Here is a 25,394-nt window from a genome sequence, read left to right on the forward strand (position 1 = left end):
CTGTGTCACCCTGCCACCCCAAAACAGTAGTGTATTGTATAAAAATATTATAATATTTTACAGTAAGGGTTGACAAATTCCTCAAATTCCAAAGGCACTATTTTTTCACCTAGCAGTGTTCTGTACTGTAGCTCTAAGGAAACTGAGTGCAGTGTTGTGGATGCTGCTGTCCTCAGGGCTGCTTCATGGTGGAGCTGGAGAGGGGCCTCCGAGGGTTCGGCTTCAGCCTGCGGGGAGGCAAGGAGTACAACATGGGCCTCTTCATCCTGAGGCTGGCGGAGGACGGCCCCGCCCTGAAAGATGGCCGGATACATGTGAGTCTCGCCCGCAGAGGCCGTCGGTGCCTGAATACAGCAGCCTGCAAGGGTATTGAGGGCACCGCCCGCACATGTCTGTAATGTCTGATTGTGTAGCAAATACTGAAAACCACGCAGCAAACTCCTACGTACCCATGAATGGATACCATCAGTACCTGTTTATTTCCAATTAATTGAATTAAAGATGTACAAACGTCTGAAAAAAATATTAAAAATTGAAGGAAAAAATGAATTTATGGACAAGAGTAGATCCAGTACTTTTGGTACTTATGATGATGCTTAGCAGTGTATAGTGTACGGTATGAACTACAGGTAACTGCCAAAATAAAGGAAAGAGCATGCCAAAAGACCCCGACAGTGCCCTTTTCCCATGGTGAGGGGTCTTGGCGGCTCGGTTAAGGTATGGGGTGCATTTTTTTGCCGTTGTTTAGGTCCCGTTAGGGGGCAAGCTAAATGCCAATCAATACAAAGCCATTCTGAGTGATCACATTCATCCTGCGTTGAATCATTTCTTTCCTGATGGGAGTGGAATCTTCCAAGATGTCAATGCTCTTGGAAATTACTTTCTTAAATTACTTACTGAATGCTTTAGTAAGAAAACCATGTAAACCATATGCCATAGTCTTCCCAGTCACCAGATCTCAACGCAATTGAGCTCTTATGGGAGAGTCTACAGCAGCGCCTGAGATGGCGTATTCCACCACCGTCAACAACACCAAATTATGGAATTTCTTGGGTCAGAATGGTGTCAAATCCCTTCAATACAGTTCCAGACACTAGTAGAATCTGTGCCAAGGTGCACTGAAGCTATTCTGGATATTCATGAAGGTTCAACATCCTATTAAGAAACTTTACAGTTATGTTGATGTTTCCTTTATTCTGCCAGTTTTCTGTTTATATTATGTGTGACATTGTTGTTAATGTACTATTAGTGTATATTGTGAATAACAATATAAGCAATTGAGGAATATGGGGAACTTGATTGACTGGATATATATTTTCAAAGTAGGGGGGGACAAAGGGGGGAGTTCAGAATAATATTGGTATTATCAAATCATTATTTAGAATTTATTTAGGTGTTCTTGGCCGGTGCTTATGCATATTTTGTTATGAAAAAATTATGGTTTTACATGCATTTGACACTTATTGACAATTGAAGATATATTTGTGACTATTTGAAATGTTTGCTTTGAGAATTTAAAAGGAGAACTGTGTTAACTATTTGCCATTTTTCAAGAGTTAATCTGTTCTTAGAAAAGTGTGGTTTTTAGCAAGTTGATATATATATGTAACTAGTCCTTAAACAAAACCACGCGGCGCTTTATTATACAACAGAAACAGGGTTTCTTTGAGCCACAGTTGCGGTTGCAAATTTGATTTATGATCTCGAGGATCCTCGGATTGTCAGACAGCAGCGGCAACAGTGACACTCAGAAAGAGTGTTGGAGTTGAGCATCATTTTTTAGATTGACCAGATGTCAGTCAAAGAACTTGATTGCACCTAGATAAAGCAGCTGTTGTCAACCTCCGTGAAATGCTACACAAAGATCCTGACTCGAGTGCAAAAAGGGTTTCTAGTGTACTCCCTATATGAAGGTTTTGGTCTTAATCATTCTGTACTTCAGTGGCAGTTTAGTGGATCACAGGAGTTTTGATGGGAATCACACCTCCTATCTTCAATGCTGCTACTCATCAGGTTACAACTTATTTTACAAAAATTAATTTAATTTTTGATTACTTTTCTTAAATCCATTGGCCACTTAATCAGGAGTAGCAGCGACATGTCATAAGCCAGTTGTATCTGATTTGGAGACACTGAAGGCATATACAGTATGTTGCACTCAGAACAACTTCAGCTGAGATGAACATACATGTAATTGGAAAAGGGTTTAATTCTCTAAACATGCAGATTTGCGAAGACTCATATAGAGTCTGGCATTTGCTATGATTCTAATATTTTCACTTTAAGGCACCAGCTATTCTAAATGACATACAAGTAGATAAATGTTTATATAACTGAGAAAAGTATAGTTGAAAGCTGTGAAAATGTCTTGCTTATCGTATAGTTATTACTACAAAAAAAGTTTGACTATTCTTGAGTAATGTGAAATGTATTGCAAAATCTATACAGTTTTTGGATCTAATGTTACTATACCAAGATATTGCACTGATGTAAATCCACTTATATCATCTGAAGTTTACATTAGTATGTGAACTCCCCTACTAATCTTTAAGTCTCCTCCTTTTAGTTATTAAAATGTAACTCAACATTTGATTAAACATTAGAATACTTTACAATGTGCAGCTGTGCCAGGCAATGCTTCTGCTTTGCCTTCTATTTTATACCTTTCTACCACTCTGTGTCATCAAGGATAAGCTTTGCATTGCCAATGCATTATTAATAGATGACCGTGATATTGATATTTAAAAGTGACTGCAGATTTGACATTTTTTATGAATTTGTAAAGAGACTCATTTCCCACACATACAAATGCACATGCTGTAGAGTGTTCATGTACAATATTTCATAGCTGTGGAGTTAATTCATTACAGCAGACCAGTGAGCTGAGTGAAAGAAAAGAAAAAACTCACCAGTCTATAGGCCTTAACAAAGGATATGACATTGACATAAGTAGGCAACAATGATCAGGCATGTTTATCTGTACAGTCTGTTCTGTAACAACCTCGATGACTTATTTTGAGAGCATTGCCAAACTATTGTTGACTGAGGAATTGTATATAAAATCTGTGCTTCTAAAGGTGTTGCTCCTATATTGGTTGTTTGCTACAAGAAAATATTACTTGGTGTAAAATGATGATGGTACCAAAGTCATCATTTATTTCACACTGATTTCATAGGCTGTGATTTAAGGTTTTTTACAGGTTTTATAGAAAGCTAGTTTACAGCCTGAAAGCGTAGCTCAGCAGTAGGAATGGCATGATGGAGACAGTGTGGTATGATTGCAGGTGGGTGATCAGATTGTGGAAATCAATGGCGAGCCGACCCAGGGTATCACCCACACCCGGGCCATTGAGCTGATCCAGGCCGGGGGGAATAAAGTGCTGCTGCTGCTGAGGCCAGGCCTGGGACTCGTCCCCGACCACAGTGAGTGCAGACAGTATGGTGTTGACGTCGTTCTACACTGAGAAAACACTAGCGTACAGGCCTACAGGAAGAACGTGGCTGAGTTAGCACTGTTTATATCCGTTGAAGAAGTGTCGGCTGTCGCAGAGTGATGAGTGTGTGTGTGTGTGTCCCAAGCGTGCGCTGTCGCAGAGTGACGAGAGTGTGTGTGTCCCCAGTGTGCGCTGTCGCAGAGTGACAAGTGTGTGTGTGTGTGTGTGTGTGTGTGTGTGTGTGTGTCCGGTGTGCGCTCTCACAGAGTGACGAGTGTGTTTGTCTCCCCGGTGTGCGCTGTCGCAGAGTGACGAGTGTGTGTGTCTCCCCGGTGTGCGCTGTCGCAGAGTGACGAGTGTGTGTCTCTCCCCGGTGTGCGCTGTCGCAGAGTGACGAGTGTGTGTGTGTCCCTGGAGTGCGCTGTCGCAGAGTGACGTGTGTGTGTGTGTGTGTGTGTGTGTGTGTGTGTGTGTGTGTGTGTGTGTGTGTGTCCAGTGTGCGCTCTCGCAGAGTGAGCCGTGAGTGTTCGCATTTGCACTGTTGCAGAGTGACGAGTGTTTGTGTCCTTAGTGTGCAGTCAGTCTCAAGTATACCTGTGGCTTAGAGTGTAGGGTGTTTTCAAAGTCTAGTGTGTCTCCAGTGGCTGCCTCTGTCCAGCTCAGTCTCTGCACTGTTTTCTGTTCCTCTCTCCAGGTCTGACCTCTTCCGCCCTGTGCTTCTACATGAAACCAGAGCATCACTAAAGGCTTCACTACTTTTCTTGGTCTGTCCCTTATATCTTGGTAAATCTTTTCTGTACTCGTCTTCACAACACTTTTCCTTTTGCTCTAGGAAAGCAAAGCCATGCATGTCGACTGAAAACCCTCTTTCCACTCTGTGAGCTGCTCTGTCTGCACCCTTTTTCTCCATGAAATTAGCAGTCAATTGCACTGGAACTGGGTACACACAATAGGTCATCTTTAGACACAGACAACTAGAATATTAATCAAACTTAAATGTATGATCCACAGGTTGTCAGGGTATTTTTTAATTAGAAGAATCGGAATTATTTAAAAATATTCTACTCACAAACTGCAAACAATGAGACATTACCATTTCTTTTTTTTCTTTAGGTCAGAACGTTTCACCCACAAGCTTTCAGATAGACAGTTCAGCAGAAGAGCCACTCTCACCGGTGTCTCCATCTTTCAACTCCAACTCCTCTACCACCTCTGAGTCCTACCCTGCTGTGAAACAAATGGAGCCCTATGACCGGGACAGTGATACCCCCAGCTACAGACAGGCTCACCTCCCAGCCAGTGGGACCGTCATCTCCACAGATAGTGACAGGCTGGGCCAGGACTCAACCAAAGACCAAGCCAGCAAGGCCAAAATGCAGAAACGAGACCGATCTGTCAGTCCTGGAACTCCACACAGAAAGCTGCACCCCATGACAGGCGAATCGGAAGATCCTCACGATGCCATGCCTGCCAGCCCAAAGAAAGCTAGCAGGGCGAAGGCTGATGGCAAAGACGGATCACACAGCCCAAGGAAGGCCGAAGGAAGTTTCCCTCCAGAAAGCAAGGACATATCTGTCAGCGTGCAGAACGCGGGAAGCAAGGACAAGAAGTCTCGACGGCAGAAAGACAGGCCGAGGTCATCAAGTCCAGAGAAGTCTCCTAGGAAGGAACAGGAAGTGGTGAACAGAGAGCCACTGGTAAACAAGGGGGAACGTCGGAGGAGGAGCAGCCCAGCAAAGACGGATAAACAGGAGAAGCCCGCGGGGAATAGGGAAAGAAAACGCAGGGACGAAGAAGCTGAGCGAGAGATGAGCAGGAACGGGGAGGACGTGGCCAGGAACTCCAGTGAGCACTACAGAAAGGGCGAAGAAGACACGGGGAGAGACCCCCACGCTCACAGATCCCGCTCGATCGCCAGCAGAGAAAAGACGGTGAAAGAAGTTGAGGACACAGGCCGGAGAGAAAGAGAGGCCAAGAGGAAAGGCACAGATGAGGAGAGCAAAAAAGACGCAGGGAGTTCTGGTGCTGTTGCAGAGGGCCTCGCCAATGTGAACCTGAACAGTGGTAGAAAGGTTCCTATCACACCAGGGCCTTGGAAAGTCCCCAGCTATGAGAAAGTTGAGAGATTCTCTGAAGCGAAGACTCAGTAACACTGAAGACAACAGATTAGAGTTTCTTCACAGCATCACTGCACAGCTGGGACAAAGGTTTTTTTTTATTTTTCATTAAGTATTTAAGGGATCTGTATCCATTTTGAATAGTTTTTCTTCCTTTATTAACATAGCATAATGTGTTAGCATTTTGTCTTCTGTGTTTGTTGGAGCCTTTACGTTTAATGATATCGAGGCTACATTCAGATCTGTGAAACCCTGTCTAGCCAACAGTAAGAATCTCTTCATTGTCAACAAGGGATTTCTGTAGATGCTCATGGCTGCCTTTGTTCAGAAGTTTCATATGCAATGAAGGAGAAAGACATGTATATCTGTCATACATATATATCCACCAAATGAAGGATGATGTTGTAACTGTTGTGAAGATCTACTAACCTACAATCGGACATACACCAATGGATTGCAAGATGCTCTTCACAAAATGATTTGTTTTGCTGCATGCATTTAATATGCTTTGTTTCTGTGTACCTTTGACACCCTGAGGGTTCCATCCAGTGTGTCTAAAATTCACAATCAGAGGCTGTAGATTGAATGTTTATCCATTGTGCACAAATCCAAACCGAATATACTAACTCATCTTTCAGCTTCCCAGCTAAATCAAGAAAATGATTTCACTCCATAATCGTGATGTCTCTTTAAAGGACCAGAAACTTGTGGTTAATTATATTGTTTACTATGTACATGATTAAGCATATCTAATGTATTGAAAAAATATACATATGTATTCTTACTGAGCCATTCTGCTGTATGTAGTGTTCCAACAGCCACTATTCTACCTGTTAATGGTGTTTGCTGTAACAGACTTAGTTCCTCTGACAAATGTGTGTACAACAAGCAAACTTTTTTTAAAGAAATATTGGTAGCTTGGATTGTATTTTATGAAATGTTTGTATCATTAAGCAATTAATTTCTTAAGCTACATTTGGGTAAAAATGGAGTTTGGCTCACCAGTGCATGACTGATATTTAGAGGTGCAGTTTGACATGAATTGAACTACTTAATTACACTCAACTCCTCATGGAATTTATACTTCCAAAGGTTTTTCAGACTTACAAGTCTGCTAAAATAGGGACTGTGCCACCCTTGAAGGCACCAGGTATGCTATCTGTATTACTTAAGCCAGTGTTGCTAGTTTATCATAGGTAGCATGTACAAATCAGGTCATATCGCCCAAATGAAACAACTTGGAAACCCTGAAATAGCCACCAGCTTATGTGAATATTTAATTTGAAATAATTTCAGGTTATTTTTCAAGCACTGCTTTAGTGTGCTGAACAGTTTGTTAAATTAACTACAATCAATCAACTTTAAGAAACAAATGTTATTAAAATGTCACTAAAATGACTTCAGTAGAAAGCCAGCTACCTAGATTTCTAGAAGTGCATGACTTCAGACGTTTGGAAGTAGCAGAAAGGAATGTCCACTTGGCTTAGGGCATCTGATGATTTCTGTCCAGCCTCCCTGTCCTCTGTACCCAGATGTCATTGTTTCTCTGGTGCCAGCTTGCCCTGAATCTAACCCACATCATCAACCCCAAACCTACACCTAACCTTTGCCCTTTAGAATCCTCTCATGTTTTGAAGGAGGTTCCTAGTGGATATTCTTTTATGCTGAGTTCTGCAGTCCTGAGTGGAGTGATACTTCTTTGGGACAATCCTGAGAAATGTCACCTTGATGTCTCCTGCTCTGGTATTAGATAGCCCCCTTCCCCTAATTCTCCATTGCCCATATCAGTGTCTGCATATAATAATGTGGCCTTGCATCGCTTGAACAAAGAAGACTTTTGGTCTCTACATTATGTGGTAGTTGTAAATGTTTATATATTGTACAGCACCTTTATAAATACTTCCAGAGTTCTCATTCAGAAAAAAATAAAGATCTGTAAATCGCTCCATTATTTTTTTAAGTGATTAAAAGAAAATGATTTAAAGTGGGGGGAAAAAGGAAATTTATCTTCTGGTCATGGCATTCTGTTCATGCACTGTAAAAATAAAGTTTTACTTAAAATACAGTTAACCTCTTCTGCCTGGTTTTATTCATAAATGTTGAATATTTTTTGCATCTTTGCAAATACTACCCTGTTTTTATTCTAAATGTAAAAGCAAAGCTTTGAGAAGGCTGTTCCAAAATCAGGTTGATCACACACTAAATGATCAATTTAATATATGGTTGCTAAGCTGACACTTTTAAGAGTACTTTGATCAATAAATAGCATATAAAAAACAGAACATGGTAGGACATGCGTAGATTTTGAGAAAGCTATGGCTAGTTCATCATAAAAGTGTTTAATGAGTTGTATATTATATCTTAAAATCAACTCTTACATGACAGGCATTCAATTTGACAACCGGTGAATGGATATAAAAAAAGAATACAGATAAAATACAAATACTCTGAAGATTTGTTGGACTAGACCTGTTCACAGAAATACAAAATAATGTTAGGATATATACAGTAGCTGAAAGTCTGGAATTTACATCAAGAGATGTTAAGATTGTGCTTAAACCTTTTTAGTCTTGAAGAGAAAGGACTAAATTGGGATCCGATTCAATCAACTATATTCCTCATGGAACAAGTAATAGGTTTATTCCATGCTGAAAAAGAAAACAACGTTTCGGCCATGGAGCCTTCTTCAGGTATCTGAAGAAGGCTCCACAGCCGAAACATTTTTTCTTCTCTTTTCAGCATGGAATAAACCTATTACTTGTTCCTTTGCAGCCTACGCATGTTGACGCAGCTACCCACCTGAACTATATTCCTCTTGTATTCCTCTAAGGCACCATCAAAGTCATCCTATACACTTCTTCAGAATTAACAGTGAAACAACTTTTATGTTCTCAAAATACCAGAAAAACCTGCAGGACCATGTAAGAAACCTGAAGGCAGAAGCATATTGTTATCTTGTGTGCTTGTATACCTTGTGGACGGTCTGATAATGATAATGTTTCTTTATTAGCCCTATACAATTTCCTGCATTAGGAATTCATTTTTTCGCATTTTTTGTATGGCGCCCCTGGAGCGGTTGGGGTTAAGGGCCTTGCTCAGGGGCCCAACGGAGTAGGATTCCTCTGCCGGCCACGGGATTTGAACCGGCAACCTTCCAGTCACAGGCGCAGATCCTTAGCCACATCCTTAGTTCACAACGGAAGAAATTGACATTTCCACTGTTTTGTGCCTGATTAACTGCAGGACATCCCGGCAATGTCAAACTATGTACAAACTGTCCTCCCCTATTTCTAAATTATTTTAAATTCTATTTTTTTTTTACTTACATATTACCTCATCTAGTAATGGGGAAATAACAGAATTTATGTGTTTAATCTCTTGCTGATTAATATTGACCATCCAAAAAACCATTAAAACAATTTGGTTTTCTTATTCAAGTCACACTCACTGAAGATTATGGTAAATTACTAATGCCACTGTACCTCCTTCTACAACTACACAACAATACAGAGATTAGTTCAGGCAAACATTGGTGTTAAAAATCTTTTCACTCAGATGTACCTCCTTTATGTAGGAACAATTCTACAGTGATCTGAAAGTAAAGTCACTTTGAACTAACAATTCTTAAAAGTTATTTTTGTGGTACAAAATGTTGTCTTTGATCTTCATGAATGTATTGAGAGGGGAAATATGACCGAATTAGACCTAAATGGTAGATTCTGATGGATTCGCTACAACAACTATGAGGTTCAAGACTTCGGATCAAGTTCATAAGGGTCTGTTCAATGGAAATGGGAAAAAAAATGCTATTGGACAAACCTAGTTTTTTCAATCTCCCATTTTTTGTCCTCGATGTTCAATACTTGCCAGCTGTGTAGATGAACAATTGACAGAAGCAAAGATTGATTGATTAGGCCTTAATCAATGATTGCGAAAGCTAAAAGAAAGAGCACACATCTCCTCTACTATTTTTATAGGTTTTTAATTTTTATCTTAAAAATAATACAAATTAAGAGGCATCCCACCATTCCGGTTCTTATTTAGTTTAAAGGGAGTTAAAATAACAGCTGGGAAACAAATTCAAATGAGTCTTTTGGAGGTCCTTCATTATATAAATGTATTTTAGTCTCCCCATATCGTGGGACATATAAAGATGAAGACTTCTGATGTACAGTACTGTAAAAAGTGACGGGTTCTGATGTTTCCACTCAGTTGTCCCGCAGTTCCCGGAGGTCGAAGTCATTTCTGCCACAGTGGATGCTGCTGCTGCTGCTCTAGTATTTCACGTTGCTCTAGAGGATTGCGGATCCCTTAATAACTCACCATTATATCGGGGCTTTCAGTCAATGGTTCGAGAAGAAAGGCGTTTCAACGTGTCCAGATGCGCGCACTCAGCAGCTTTACACGCTGAACGGGTTTATAGCCGAGCTCCAAAGTCGTCCGTACTCCAATTTCTGCCGTGGGATTCAGTTTGATTCCACGTGTAAAACTGCAAGTGGCTTTGGGAGCTATTTCGTTCCACAATCATTATAATGATAATCTCCTCGAACGGTTTACCTGTTAACTTGCCTGTCTGGACTGTGACTCCAATCTAGTTTTTTCTGCAGTGTTCACAACTTCCACTTACTCAAGAAAGTCCAAGCCAGTGAACCTCTCGAGAGAAACTTCCCAGCCTAAGCAGCTTCTCCATATATATTTATATCCATAAACGGCGCAGTACTTTCAAAAGCACACGTAAAACCTCTCAAGCACGCAGTTGCTTTTTGCACTAGAGCAACCTTCTCGATGAACCGCCCAACTTCATATATCCATTACGTCAGCCACAGAACAAGATGCGTGCGTTCGTGCACGCATCCCTTTCGCCTCGCCACTATGCATTCACTACAAATCCAATAAGCCTCCGCGAACTACGCTTGCTCAATACGCGAAACTGCCTGTTAAAACTACAGCCTGTTGGCTACTCAGTCGGATGGGAACTACACTTCCCAGTAGTTTCGCACATGCGTGCGTAAGGTTTCCAAGCCATTTAAATCTTGTTTGCAAAATGGCTTCGCAGGTCGGTGTGGTTCGCGTAAAAGTGGAAGAAAAGGTGAGAGACAGTCTGGATAAAACAGCCAAAGAGAAAAAGAAAAAGAAAAAAAGGGAGTGCTCGCCCTCTGTGGATAAGCGGGAGAGATCCGAGAAAGAAGCGAAAAAAGTCAAGCTGCATCACCACCATCAACATGTTCAACAACAGCTGCCCCAGCCGCAGTCACAACAACACATCCCTCAGCCCCGCTACGCCTCGGAGCAAGCACCCCTCCAGCAACATCACCATCACAGCGCCAAGAAGGAGCCGCTGTTCACCGGATCCCCGAGGATGGTGGTAACCCCGCACCAGGAGCAGAAGCCTCTGCCGCCCGTGTTGCCGCAGGTGCCCACGGGGCTGTTCACCTTCACTCCGCTCAAACTGGCCAAGGCCAAGAGCCACTGCAAGGAGAAGCACGGCGACAAAGACCCCAGACTCAAACCCAAGAAGGAGAACAGCGAGACCAACGTGAAGACGGCTCCGAGCAAGAAGAAGAAAGGTAACGAAGCCAGAGCACGGGAACCCGGCGCTGCCCCCTCGCTGGAATGCGTCCCGGTGAACTTGGCTCCGCGCTGGAGCTGGCGCTGGCGCACTTGACACGGCGGAGAGGCGCCGCTTGCTCTCCGCCGTGTGTCAGCTTTACTCTTCTTCGAGCACGTGTGAAATAAAACTGTCCGCTGCTTTAAACTCCTTTCGCGGTTTCCCTAACGCGTAAACAGAGTCAAGAGTGGTGCAACAAATTATTGTTACAGCGTGGTAGAAAAAAAGGAGGGTTATGGTCAAATATGCCACAGACCAGAGAACGCCGAGTAGTACAAGGCAAGAAGATAGTAGAGCAAAGGTGAAATGTAAAAACGTTGTGCCAATCTAACGTATTTGCATAAATGTTTTGATAAATGCGTTTATGAGAAAGACGCAACAGCAGGAAAGTGATATTACAGTGCTGTTTCAGAAGAGGGAAGTACCTCGCTCATTCAGCTTGACCAGCTGTTGGTATTGATCTTGGCAGTTTTGATCAAACTGCCTAGTATTACCGATTTAAGTGTGTTCTTATCTTTTGTTTTTGTTAAACGGTGCGCTCAAGGGATTAATGATATCAGGTGATGTGGCTCATTGCTGTGGGGAGCAAAAATAATGTTTTGTTTAAAAACAGGTCAATAGCATGTAAGATCAGAATAAAGGTGTCGAACGTGGAGGCCAACCAGCCCACATAACTGGTTTGGTTCTTAGCGGGCAAGTGATCCGAGAATCTCAAACCGCTGTGAAATATAATCCGTAGTCTGTTACACGGTTCTGTGAGCCCCATTCTGTGAAATAATTGCAGGTAGACAGATGATAACATGGGGGCCGATCAACACGGCTGCAGTGAACTGTAGGTCGACCTGCAAGCGTTCTTTAAAACATCTTCTCTGAAGGCAATTTCAGTTTTTATTGATCTGAGTTAGTGAACTGCGAAAGTTGTTAAAGAGCGTGAGCAGTAATGTCTCTGTAGAAACGTAAGGGACTGTATATGTGACGCTGGTGCTGTATTTTTCAATTTTGCGGAACCCTTTAATTTAAACATAATATGCGTTTACTTACTTGCTATTTCGATATTCTTGTCATTTTGCGCTTTTCACGTCTCCATTATATTATCTGTATATAATGCTTCCTTTTTTGTTTAATCTGTTGACTAGGTGAATCGTTGTTTCATGATTTTGGCCTTTATTGCTTAATGATACAGTTGGGTGCAGTGAAAAAGTACATGAGGCCAAAGCTGTACTGCATAGCGTAGGAATATAGCAATGCAATGAGATTTTCAGTGGGCACAACAATAACATACGCAGCAGTTATAGCAAATGAGCTGAAGGATTGCAATGCAATACACCTGAGTAGCTGATTGTAATGGATGTAAAACAAATACCTGCTTAACGTGGTGTGGCATTAGGGACTACACACAACAGTCTCGTTGGAAATGAAAATGATGTGTAGACGTACATTGTTAGGTCAGGAATGTAAATCTGTGCATCTGATGACGTGGTTGGATGACTGGAGATCAGTGTGGCTGGATTTCTGTCAACCCATTTCCGTTCAAGTCATGGCACGATAAAAACACAAGAACTACAAACTAGAAGGCACAGGTGGAAGCTATGTGGAAGTGCGTTTAAAGGCGACGATAGCTGGCACTTCTTTATCCAGAGGGTTGCTGGAGTATGGATCCAGCTGTCCGGCCATGCGGTTGAAATGTGTCTGAGAAACGGCTGGACGAGATTCTTGGATCAGTTAACTACGGGCTACCAAATGGGCTGCATGGCCTCCTCTCGTTTGTAACCTCTTTCCCTCTGGTATTGTAACCGTTTTCGTTCCTCCCTCCCGTTCAGAGGCGCGAGATGAGAACGGCAAAACGCCGCCAGCAGACGAGTACCTGCTGAAGAAGATGAAGAAGAAGAAGAAGAAAAAGCACCGGGAGGACGAGCGCGGCAAGCGGCTCAAGATGTACAACAAGGAGGTCCAGACGGTGTGTGCGGGCCTGACCGGGCTCGCCCCCGATGCAGAGGTGCCTCAGGGGCTGCCCGACTCCGCCATCAAGTACCTCAAAGATGAGCGGCTGTGCCAGCCGGGCCTGGGGACGGATGAGTACCGCACGCCCAACGGGGTGCAGATCCCCTTCCTCTCGCACCACGACCACTTCATCCGCAGCACCTGCCTCCAGACCGGCACCAAGTACGGCCGCTTCATCCACGAGGAGCGCCAGCCCAACGGGGGTGCCGAGGTCCTCCACGCCTACATGGACGAGCTGTCCTTCCTGCCGCCGGCCGAGATGGAGCGCTTCGCCGAGGAGTTCCTGCGCCTCACGTTCAGCGAGAGTGAGAAGAATGCCGCCCGCTACGCGCTGGCCGTGGTGCACGGCGCCGCGGCCTACCTGCCCGACTTCCTCGACTACTTTGCCTTCAACTTCCCTAGCACGCCGGTCAAGATAGAGATCCTAGGCAAGAAGGATATTGAGACCACCACTATCTCCAACTTCCACTCTCAGGTGAGCGTGATGCTCTGCTGCTCTTAGCCATAATGATTAACTGTGTCTTATCCTAACCAAGGTAATAGTGCCCTTGTGTTATGTCCTGGAACTGACCTTCCTGCAGTAGTCTCTAGCGAGAGATGGAAACAGTTCAAGATGTACAACCAGGAGGTCCAGGCGTCCATGTGTAATCAGATTATTATTGTTAATGAGACTTTGGATTGGAGTCTATGATTCAGACTTAAATTGGACTCATCCAGAGTTTCTGTTGGCTCATTAAGTCATAGACTCTACCTTCTGTGACTCTAGGATTCAGACACTAGAACAGATCTTCTCTGTTTTATTTTCCATAAAGATTAAGTTAATTTTTGTGACTCTAAAAGAATGTCTAGGAAGACAAAGTGACTGTTTTAGAAAGACTCTAGATTACTGAAGTTTAAGCACTGTGCTTTTTCACCTCTTGGAGAGCCATGGGATCGATGGAAGAAAGTTGCGTGATTGTTTTTGTTAGGTTTTCTGCACATATGGATTTTGGCGACATCTGCATAGAAATTAGAACTGCTATAATAATGGCAAGCAGTAAGTAACATGTAGATATTAGAAAGAATGGGACCGACTCCAGAACCTTGCAGAACACCAGCTTGTTATAAAGAGTGAACAATGGCAAATTAGAACAAATTGTTTTCTGTTCGTTAAGTGGGATTTAAGACACTGCAAGAAACCTCAGAATAACATGGGCAACCATAATACCAGTGTGTTCTAAATTGCTAATGCTTAATTATGTATTAAGAGAAAAACTTGGTGATCCGTAAATGCAGGGATAAAGAGAGCGCTACACAAAATGATGAGAAAAATGATCTGTGCAGGTTACCCACCAAAGTATTCTTAACAGTTTCTTTCCATCATTATACAGTTTCAAAAATCTTAGAAGATGATAAGAAAACTCCAGCACCAAACAAAGGATACTCTAGCATTCAGAAAAGCACCAAAGTGCAGAACGTAATCTGATACACAGCTCTCTTCAAAAGATTGTCAAACTCTCAGATCTGTTTCGGGTGTCAGTTTCAATTTCTGGAGTTCCTAGTGTCTTCTGTTTTTTTCCCCTCCCCCTCTTACTCAGTTGATCAATTTACCTAGTAATGTTCTTTGTAAATAATTATAAAAAGATTTTAAGAAATATTCTATAAATATCAATGTTCACTCCATTAAAGGTAAATGTATCTCTAAACACTGTGTAACCATTCATTAGTTTTATGTAGTTAATTGAATAATGGGTCAATTGAAACACAGAAGACACTGGCTAGGGTAGGTACTGAGTCTGACACCCCTGGTCTTAATAAACCATGTGCAGTTGTTTCTTAATTAAATCCATTCTGTTGGTGATTCAAACATTTATTCTCCAATCACCTTGACTCTTACTGTATCTGTCCAGGCCCCAGGGAGCTGAAATATTTGCCACAAATTAAGTCTGTTTGTGAAGGCTGTTTTATAAGATTAATAACTAAAAAACAAAACAAATATGCCACTCATATTTAACCATTTATTTAAAAGGCTCACGATGCAGAATAATCAGATTGTGGGAATGTGTGATTTGGATTCAATATTTTAAATGATTCTACTCTGTCTTTAAGTTAGGGACTTAGCTGTATACTGTTGATAATATTTACATTAATGTGTACATAAAGATTGTTTTTAGAATACAGTAATGTCAGCAGTATAGATATTCCTATAGGACTGGGTTGGTGGATTTGCTGAGAAGACATTAGCAAATCACAACTGACACAGAAAGCTGTCATCAGCATGCACTGACAAATGAGGAGTGGTATTACAAACCATGCTTTCTCTGGGCAGTTATTAGGTCTTAACATGGGAGTGGTTGCTTTTACTACAACGTGTGAAGACAATTGCGAGCAGTTGTCATCTCACCTGTGAAAAGAAAGTGTTTACACCAGATCTACAACAGTAACCTCATACTCATCCATTCACCTGTATTTGGCAGTAGGGGTTGTCCTGCGCAGCAGTGTTACCTTTGCTTTTGCTAAACCTGCATGGTTATGCTTTCTTCAGGGTGTTAACGCCCTGAAAACGAATGGTGTTTGTGAACTGGAGGCAAAGGTCAGTAACAACCGTTTAGCAATTTCTATCGGCAGAGTGACATAGTTCAGCTATACAATAGAGTCAGTTCCTGGCAAGCAACCAGTGCAAAGCTCTATTCAGGAATTCACATTGTGTGAAGCGTTTTAGCTCTGCTTTACTGTGTTACCAAAGAACCTATATATTTTTGACAGAAAGCTTATTGTGACACTGTTTATCGGCTTGGTTGATGTCTGGTGGAACCGAAGTTATCTTGTAACTGGAACAGGAGGGAAGGGGACAGGTGCAATGTGGAGAGATCACACACGTTTCTTGCATCTTCCCAATCCAGTCTCTTCAAACGCTGAATTTAAGACAACAATACAACCAGTGTAGCAGTTCATTTGAACTTGTCTGAGCTGCCAGCGATTTTTATAGCTGACGCAGAATTTTTTCAGAGATGGTTCATTTGGGGTTAGTCTCATGCAATGTGGCTGCTTTAATATTTTCTGCATTCAAGATGGCAGCCCGAAATTAAAGGGTGCTCGGATTTCAGTCTTGCTGAAATAAAACTAGAAAACTATTGACGTGGACAGAAGAAGACTCCACAGAGAATGTGTTGCTGTCATTTCACAACAAGCTCTTCTTTTCTGCTGCGTGTACTCTTCTTGCCTCCCATGGTGAATACCCAGAGCAGGTGGCTATGAGTAGCTGACAGAAAGGAGTATTTTCACCAGCAGTGATAATGTCAAAACAGCCAAGATAATGTCAGTGTCAAAACAGGTCCCCTCTTTGCTCTCTTTCAGTGTGATTAATAACATTTCATGTAATGAGATAATCATGATTATCAGATTATCATGATTCTTCATGTCCATGATCATCAGGTGATCCCACAGTTTTGATCACCACTGGAGGAATTTCTTAAACCTTTTCTGATTGGGGATTTGTGACTGGGGTGTTGGCAGTTCTTCCATCTGATTGGTGTGTTGAAGCTGTAGGCAGGTATAAGTTTCATGAGGGGGATTCTCCGTGTAGCCTTACTCTTTTTCACCTTCTCAGGTTTACTTGTCGTTTGTCAAGATTTCCTTTGAGAAATATGGAATTTTAGTATTTTAAAACTAGCTGTGCTATTTTAGGTTTGCGCTTTTACTATTTGGCTTTAAGCGAATTACGTTTATGCCCATTTATACTGATGTGGGTTTTAAGGGAGCAATCTGGGTGAAGTGACTTGCTCAAGTGTTTCTCCTTGGAATGAACCCACAACCTTCCAGCTATGAGTCCAGAACCCTAACCACAGCTTCACACTGCTATACATTTTTACTACTGTATTTACACAAGGCAGTATTAGTGCTCTGCACTCTGTGCTTTTTGTAATGCCGTATCTACATTTTACAATATTAAACAAACAGTACAAATATTAAATTTACTTAATGCTTTTTTAGCACCCCCCACTCTATCCTGTTTACTCGTTTTTCATGGCTTGCAACAGAGATACAGAGTAGTGAACAGATGTAGTGCCCGGCCTGTTTGGCCTCAGACCTTGAGCTGAAAACTCATACAGACGAGTCTTTGTGGTGTCCCTGCAGGTCAACCGCACGTATTGCTCCGGCACCTACCGGGCCGGTCCAATGAGACAGATCAGCCTTGTTGGGGCTGTGGACGAAGAGGTGGGGGACTATTTCCCAGAGTTCCTCGACATGCTGGAGGAATCCCCCTTTCTAAAGGTCAGTCGTTCGCGCCCTGACTTAATTCCACTTATTGCAGAGAGATGTGCAAATCTGTTATTGTTAGCATTTGTGCATAAGGCTATAAATACAAAGAGTATGTGATGAGTAGAGTATGAAGAGCTGTATATTTGAAAATTCAAATTCACACATTTGTGATAGCATGCCTTGTGTCTTGTGTGTAAATGTGTTCTTCCTTTGGCTGGGGGCAGATGACGTTGCCCTGGGGCAGCCTGTCCAGCCTCAAGCTGGACTGCCGCTCTCAGAGTGATGACGGTCCCATCATGTGGGTCAGGCCAGGAGAACAGATGGTACCGACGGCAGACATGCCAAAGTCCCCCTTCAAACGGCGCAGGTAAGCCCACTGCCCCTCTCCAGGGCAGTGCCCTTCTTCCCTTCATGTATTAGAATCTCATGCTTTAAATAAAATGTTCTTTAAGAGGTCAGGGTGCTTATCAAATACTTTTGAAAAAGTGAGTAACTTTGATTACCTTTTACAGTATCCCGCATTTCCTTACAGGGAAAGAAAGCAATTGGAATAGTAAAATGCCACATTTTGAGATGCTGTTGTAAAAGTTCCCTTTCAAAATTTAATTTTTACAAGCTTGAGTCTATTTTTATCTTTTTGCCATTAGTTCAGCAAATGGAAGAAGGCATTTAAGTATGCAGCCTCAGGTTCGATGGGCGGCGCCTGTTGTAGTTCTGAAGCTGAATGATCGGTTCGTGTTTTTTCTCCCTCGCTGCAAAGGTCAATGAATGAGATCAAGAACCTGCACTACCTGCCTCGGACCAGCGAGCCGCGGGAGGTGCTGTTCGAGGACAGGACGCGGGCCCACGCCGACCACGTGGGCCAGAGCTTCGACTGGCAGAGCACAGCGGCGGTGGGAGTGCTGAAGGCCGTGCAGTTTGGAGAATGGTGCGTCGAAGCCCCTCCCAGCTCCCCAGTCTGCTCACACAGCACATGCAGAAAACGCTTTACTAACCAGAGTGCTTTACTAAACTGGATTTTCTCCATAAGCCAATGCGAGGTCATCCTTCACTATCCAGGGAAAATTTCGGGATCTAACCAGATTGCGCCTTGTGTTGTTGTTGTCTTTCGGTAGTCCTGGATTCTGCTCAGAGAGTGCACTCATCTTCTGTAAAAATCCTCCCTAGCGCAGACATAGAGTATCATCTTTGTCTAGTTTTTGCTTATTCAATAAGCTTTAGTATTATTAATTTTGAGACCATATTTAACCATATATGTTGACAGTTCGGTATCCCTTTTTCCCCATGGATGCCAGATCGTAAAGCTTTTCAAATATTAGGAATATGAGGACTGTTGTAAATCAGCCACTCTGGCTTTTACTAGTTTGGATGTGCTGCAGAGCTGAACAGCATAAAATGGCAAAATAGATGTGGTGGAGTTTAAGGCACACTATGATTTGTATTACACTGGAAAAAAGCTTAAAGCATAAAAGTGTAATTTTTGAAACCAGTATATGGTAAATAACTGTAATAAATATTCAGACTTCATAAAAACAAAAAATAGAAGTGGGCATAAATACTTTCAGTTGCTCTGTATTAATTTGAGAAAAGGCACATTGCTTTTTAAAAAAATATTTTATTTAAAACCAGTGTTCAGTTAAATCCTTCACCAATTCTACTAAATACTGCTGGTATTCCGTAGTCTCAGATTTCATTTGTTGATTTTATTTTTTCTCAGAGGTATTGCCCAGTGTTCATCGCTAGCTAAAATCTTGATATGAATGTGTTTTTGGACTATAAAGCATCTCGAGTAATGGTGACACAAAATGTATTTCACTGCATATTACCAGTTTTTGCTATTCACATCACAAACCACTAGCATTTAAGTCAAATGGAAAGTCTGGGGGGCATTTTTGAGGAAGAGAGTGTACCTTGCACATTGGTAGATTTGGTAATTGAATTATTAACAGTGTCATAAAAGCATTAGAACATAGGAAGCCCATTTACCATTTTTGCTGGTAAGTAGACAAACAGTTTAACTTACAAATTGCCAGTTATTTTGTGCCATATATCCACCTAGTTTGGCATCACAAACTGTCTTTATGCCCCGGCTCTCTGTGACGATCCCTATGTGCAGGTGGGGAGAAGGTGGAAGTGCCTCTGTGATCTTCCCACCTTCGGAGACATTATTCTTTTGACATACTGCAAGCTCTGTAGTGATACACAGGAAGATTTGCAACTAGAACAGAGGTGTGCCCCTCACTGGCCTTGCCTCGGTTTTGCGGGCGACTCCTAAATCTCTCTATACAAGTGGGGCCTTGTACAGACGTTATTGCCATTTGTACAATTGTCTGGACAGCAGTGCTCAACCTGCAACTGGACTGAGCTTCTTTAGCATTCCACTTCCTGTAGGTTTTACTTTTTTCTTGAAGTTTCAACTAGTGAATCTGGGGGGAAACCTCTTCTCTGTCTGAAGAAATCCCTTTTTTCTTGTCTAGGTGCTTCTAATCTTAATTTTCCCATGCGTTCCCATGCAGTTGTTGGGCTGAAAGAGGATGGACTCGGTCAATAGCATTCTAGATTTTGAATAGCAGAATCAAGTCCCCAGCTAATCTTTTCTGTTCCGTTTTAAAGAGATTTGTTTCTCTTAATCTGAGTATCACGTCCCTTTCACTCTATGAATTCGCCTGGTTACTCTTCTTTGCCCTGTCTCTAGTACAGCTCTTCTCTGTCTTTTAGTGTGACAACTAAAACTGAATACAATATTCCAAACAAATGTTTCTTATGTTTATAGTTGCTTTGCATTATTTTGGAGGACGTTGTCAGAGCTCTCTGTAATTTACCAGAGTTTTCCAGGTATTTCTGTTGTGCCCCTGCTCGTTATTAGACCTTATTACATTTAAATGGATCTTAGACCATTTACACACATTCTAAAATGAGCCTTCAACAAGCAATGGTGTTTTTTTTGGGGTTTCAGGAGTGACCGACCTCGGATAACCAAAGATGTGGTCTGCTTCCATGCTGAAGACTTCAGCGAAGTGGTACAGAGACTTCAGCTAGACCTGTATGAGCCTCCAGTGTCTCAGGTAGGAGCCACAGGGAAAAGAGACAAAAGTCTAGAAAAGTGTCCGTGCCAGGAATGTTTTGTAAAGTCTTCTGACTGAGATCATTATAAACAGGTTGGCTGCTGGTTGTCGAGCAAAAATAAAAATTTGTTCATGTCATCTAAGTCCTACTTTGATTTGCGTAGTAATGTAGTGGCGCATTTTAAATACTGAAGTATTTAAGAATTGGAAACAGATTTTTTTGGGGCCCTTTTATACATGCCACCACACAAAGTCGAGTTTCGAGTTTGAGTCCTGATGGAGTTGTGTGCCGCCCATGATCAGGGGGCACCTTATTGACGCTGGAATCGCCCACATAGTGCCTGAGATCTGGAGGATTTTCATCAGACTGCTACATAGCAGCTCCCTGTCATGGGCCACAATCCCTCAAGGCTGCCTTGCAGAGAGCAGGCAGGCGCTTATTGGGAAGTCCCCGTTTCGCTTCGCAGATGAAAAAGAGGCGTCCAGCTCGATGACTCGGCCTAGGAGGAGAACGTGTTTGTCTTCGGATGGCAGAGGTCAGTACACGGCAGCGTTAGGATGCATAGCTCAGGGCGGCTTGATGTGATCTGAAAGATGATGAGAACCCAAGAATGGTAGTTTCTGAAACTAATGAGGAAGAGGAATCTGAGCAAGATCCTGCTAGGGCTGCTTGTTTTTGGCGAACGACTTTAACTATCAGCTGCATGCTTCGCTTTCACAGTGTGTCCAATGGGTGGACGATGCCAAACTGAACCAGCTGCGAAGGGAAGGAATCCGCTACGCCAGGGTCCAGCTGTGCGACGACGACATTTACTTCATCCCACGCAACGTCATCCACCAGTTTAAAACTGTGTCTGCGGTCTGCAGCCTAGCCTGGCACATCCGTCTGAAACAGTACCACCCCGAGGCCGAGGGCTCGGCGAGTGCGGAGCGCGACCGGAACTGTTCCGAATGCAGCGCTCCTAAGGACACGGGAGCTGAGGCGCATAGGCAGCCTTTGTCAAACAAGCCCCTGTTTCAGAAGCCAGCGACACCACCCAGAGAGCCCAGAGCGGCCACCCAGGATGCCAAAATCCCACCACCACCCCCCTCCCACCCGGAGCCAGCCAGATCCTTGGCCCCCCAGACGGACACAATTCCACAGAGCCCAGGCAGCCTATCAGGACACTGCAACTCCCAGCCTGACCCATCCCATTCTGCCCAATAGCACCGACCTGTTACTGACGTCAGTTGTTTTTTTTAGGGGAAGTGGGTATTTAAAGAAAAGGTATTGATTCTGCATAGTAATGACATACCACAGTGTCAAAAAGAAATGTGGGACTTTTTATATACAAGCTGATTGTATACATTTTTTAAACTAAATATAATGGATTGTTTTAAAAACAAGAACTTGGAACTACTTGTTTCCAGTTTATATAAACATAGAGACCATTAATATAGAAGTCAGTGAAATTTCAGTGTTTTATGTTCATGGAAAAAAAATCAGTAGCATATTTGAAAGACCTGAGGTTTTTTTAAAGGGTTTCATATTTTAACCTTTACAAAATACAAAAAATGTAATATCATTGTGCTGTTTGGTTTGTTTCCGTTGATAAACGGCATTTATTCTTTTAACCACGACTGCTCGCGTTAGTCCAAAGAAGGTTTTTTTTTTTTATAAGTTTGGAGTTGCCAGTTTTTCGTTATGAGGTGAGACCCAGTTTGGCATTACCCACTGCTTATTTACACCTTGGCACAGCGCGTCCACTCCTGCACTGGGCAGGGAGGAGGAGGGGCACAGGGGCTAATTCTGACGCACTCACCTGTGGAGGCGGTGGCCTGGTGGCAGGGTCAGTGCCACTTTGGAACGTGGCATGTTCTTCCCCGATGTCACTGCAAATCCGCAGGAGTCGCTGATTTGCCAGGAGCAGAGAGAAGCCTAACCAGCCAGTCCCTGCTTTGCTGCCTTGCTTGAACCCCTGCACGATGGTCTAGTGACGTGACCCAGAATGACAGATTTCTCAGTCATTGAGCTTGGACTGCACTCTTGGGAGCCTTCCATAGGCGTCTTTGCTAGCTGGGCACCTGTGGAAGGTGTCCATTCAGCTTGGTGCTGATACTCAGCCCTGCTGTCCACATGGGCACACCATATCTTCATCTCACCCAGGCTGCTAGGAGGCAAAGCTGCAGTGACTGGAACGATAAGTGGCTTTACTAAACAAGGTAGTGCATAAGGTGCAAAACTGTGTTAATCCGAAAGTCTTAGAGGAGTGAATCACCTTTTCTGCCCCCTACAAACATGAACTTGCCTGCTTGTAGTTTTCCCATTGAAGGATGTTGTTGCATATTCGTTTCAGGAAGATGTTTCCTTTCTGGCGTAAAAACAAATTGAAGTTTTTGTTCTTGCAGAAATAGTCTTTTGTAAAAAGAAAAATGTCACAATTGAGTTCAACACAAGTTAAAAGCACTAGTCACAAAGCAGAAATGGGCTGGAAAAAAAGCTACTGAAGAGGCCCATCATGGTCTGTTTGGGAGTGTAACAGCAGTCATTGACATTGGTTGAGTTATTTTCTGAGCCCTCCCCCCTTTCATTACAGACTTGCAATCATGAGCTTTTCCTTCAGTCTCAGATGTACCATCTATAAAAGTTCTGTGAGTTTCAGAATTGTGCATTATGGATCTCTGGCACTGGGTGAAACCCTGTGGTACTGTTTGAGGAGTGAAGTTGAATGGAAGATGATTTTCTTTCACTTCTCAGTGATACAAAATTAGTGGTCCTTCTTGTACACCAAAACCTTTCAAAATAACAGTCCCTGTTCTTTGCATTTTTGAATGAATGCAAATGAAGATTGCATTAAGAAGGGAAACACCTCCTTTTCGTCAGGGCAGTGATGAGACTGTTCTGTGGGCGTGGTCATGCAATGGATCATTTCTGAACCATCTGGTTGTTTTTAGGCTCGCAGTTTTTGCTCCTTTTGAAGTAACGTTATAAGATTGTATTAATCTCTCAGGAACTCTGGGCACAAGTCCATCAGCTCCTTCCCAGCAGGGGAAGGGGGATTTTTTAAAGGGAAATAAGGATAGGGGAGGAGAATAAACTCTTTACAGTTCCTGTGTTCTGTGGTAATGAAAAGGTTTCCCTGCTGGGGACTTAATGATTGAACAGCGCCCTTGGTGGCGATAGGTTTGAAATTTTAGTCACGGCTGAGCTGTCTCGGCTCTAGCTTGATGCTTTTCTGTCTCAGGGGCTTGAGAAGGAGTGACCAGAAAGGGCTTTAATGTAAGGGTTTTCAATAATGTGTTGACATGCTTTAAAATGTGTATAAATACTGGGCCTGTGGACAATGGAGAGCACTTAGCATTGAAATTGGAAAAATATAATTCTCCAGGTTGCTTAGAATGAAAACCTGGATTTTGTTTTGCCTTTATTCAAAAGCATTTTAAATATTTTGTTTTTCTCTGTAATATTTCATAAGCTTTAACATGGGCTGCACAAAGTATTGACTTCTCCCAGGCATTTTCCTTTTTATATACCTTTTATATACCATTGTAAGTGTTTTTAAATGTTTCAAAAGTACAAATTGTTTTCAAGTTTGATACCTGATGACCATGGGTGTCATGTATCATATATTATCTTTAACCAAGGAAAAAAATACTTTTTTGCACAATGTCAAGAGGGTCCTTGTAACCAATGTGTTTTTATATTCTGTTCAAAGAGTTGGCAGCTAACATTTGTTCTCCAGTGTGTGGGGTCAGCAATAGTCTGCATTCAGTGTTTTATTTGAATAGGAAAATGTTCCCATGGCAATTTTAATTAATCTAAATTTTCTCTATTGACCATCACCTAAAAGCAATGCAGAGTGTACTACTGTAGATGTGTTCCTTTATAACGATATCTTTTATAATGTATAGATGTTCTCCTTAGGTTAAGTCCTTTGCTTTCCTTTATTATGTAAATGTACTTATCTCCACATGTTAAATAGTTTTCAGTGCACTGATAACATTGTGGAGTTTTGGTAAGTTTTCATTCAACATAGCCACCAAGCTTATATGAAGAAAAATCTAATGGCTTTTGAAATTAAAAAAGTGAGTGCAATTGTAGTTAGGAGTAATACTGTATGTGTGATTAGTCACTGTCGATTCGAGATTTCTGTATTGCTCATGCACTTTGTACATGCTCTTTTTAGGGCACCGTTTTATTTAACCAAAAGCGATACACTTCAGCAAGTGGTAAATACTTGCTGGTTGAACCCAGCTCTTGCGCCCTCAAAATTAATGCATCTTCAAAGCATGCCTCTTAGATAGTTACTGATGTCTGGATCTTTTTCAAAATGAAATTATTTCCTTGTCCACTGCCTTGCTTCCCAGAGAGGTTTTGGTGACACTTTGGCACTCTGAAGGCTCATGGGGTTTCCGGCTTAGCCTTTTTTATTCCTCTGTAAAAACCCTGCCTTGTTTTAGAATAGAGATATTTGTTTAGTGTTTTTTTTTAATCCCATGTCATTTTAAAAGTTAAAATACATAATGTTCAAATGGAATCCAAACAATCGAACTTGTCTACAAAATCTTTAGCCCCAGAGTAGATTAAAAGGAATAGGCAGCTGTTCTGACTTTATTTTAGTTTGGTTTTCTAGACAGTACTGTCTCTTTCATGTGAGTTTGCCTGGAGAGCAAGGCATGCTTTGTGTAACCGTATTTTCAATAATAGTTCTTGTTGATTTCTGTATAAAAAGGTTTTTCTATGTACTATTAAAAAAGAAAAAGTAATGTGTAGTATGAGGATAATAGTTAACTTTTTTGGATGAATATAGCCCTTTAACATTTACTAGAATACTGTAAAAGTGTGAATCTTTTCAACTCCTTTCTATGAAAAAAACCTCATGCAAGATGGAATGCATAGTCATTTTTCTTGTATTTTTTTAAATAAATCATTTTAAAAATGTGAATT

General features: G+C 42.1%; 2 protein-coding genes across 3 annotated transcripts in view; both read left to right on the forward strand.

The window, feature by feature from the left end:
• The window catches only part of magi3a (membrane associated guanylate kinase, WW and PDZ domain containing 3a), a 155,985-nt gene extending 148,369 nt beyond the window's left edge, over positions 1–7,616 (forward strand). The window contains exons 19-22 of one of the 2 annotated variants that reach the window (XM_088921282.1): positions 177–314; positions 3,285–3,423; positions 4,129–4,217; positions 4,548–4,631. In XM_088921282.1, coding sequence (XP_088777408.1) covers positions 177–314; positions 3,285–3,423; positions 4,129–4,178 — 327 coding nt within the window. In that variant the 3' untranslated portion in view covers positions 4,179–4,217; positions 4,548–4,631. Of the gene's footprint in view, positions 1–176; positions 315–3,284; positions 3,424–4,128; positions 4,218–4,547 lie in introns of both variants that reach the window. The other variant, XM_088921281.1, reaches the window with a different exon arrangement.
• A 2,962-nt stretch (positions 7,617–10,578) lies between these two features.
• rsbn1 (round spermatid basic protein 1) lies at positions 10,579–25,387 on the forward strand. Its single transcript, XM_088921283.1, has 7 exons — positions 10,579–11,118; positions 12,980–13,635; positions 17,277–17,414; positions 17,627–17,769; positions 18,163–18,330; positions 20,359–20,467; positions 21,189–25,387. Exons 1-7 carry the CDS (start codon positions 10,596–10,598, stop codon positions 21,672–21,674), a joined length of 2,223 nt encoding a protein of 740 aa, XP_088777409.1. The 5' UTR covers positions 10,579–10,595; the 3' UTR covers positions 21,675–25,387.
• The last annotated feature ends 7 nt before the right edge of the window (positions 25,388–25,394 follow it).

Source organism: Atractosteus spatula, chromosome 7 (assembly GCF_055471065.1).
Source record: "Atractosteus spatula isolate fAtrSpa1 chromosome 7, fAtrSpa1.hap1, whole genome shotgun sequence".
Lineage (NCBI taxonomy): Eukaryota > Metazoa > Chordata > Actinopteri > Semionotiformes > Lepisosteidae > Atractosteus > Atractosteus spatula.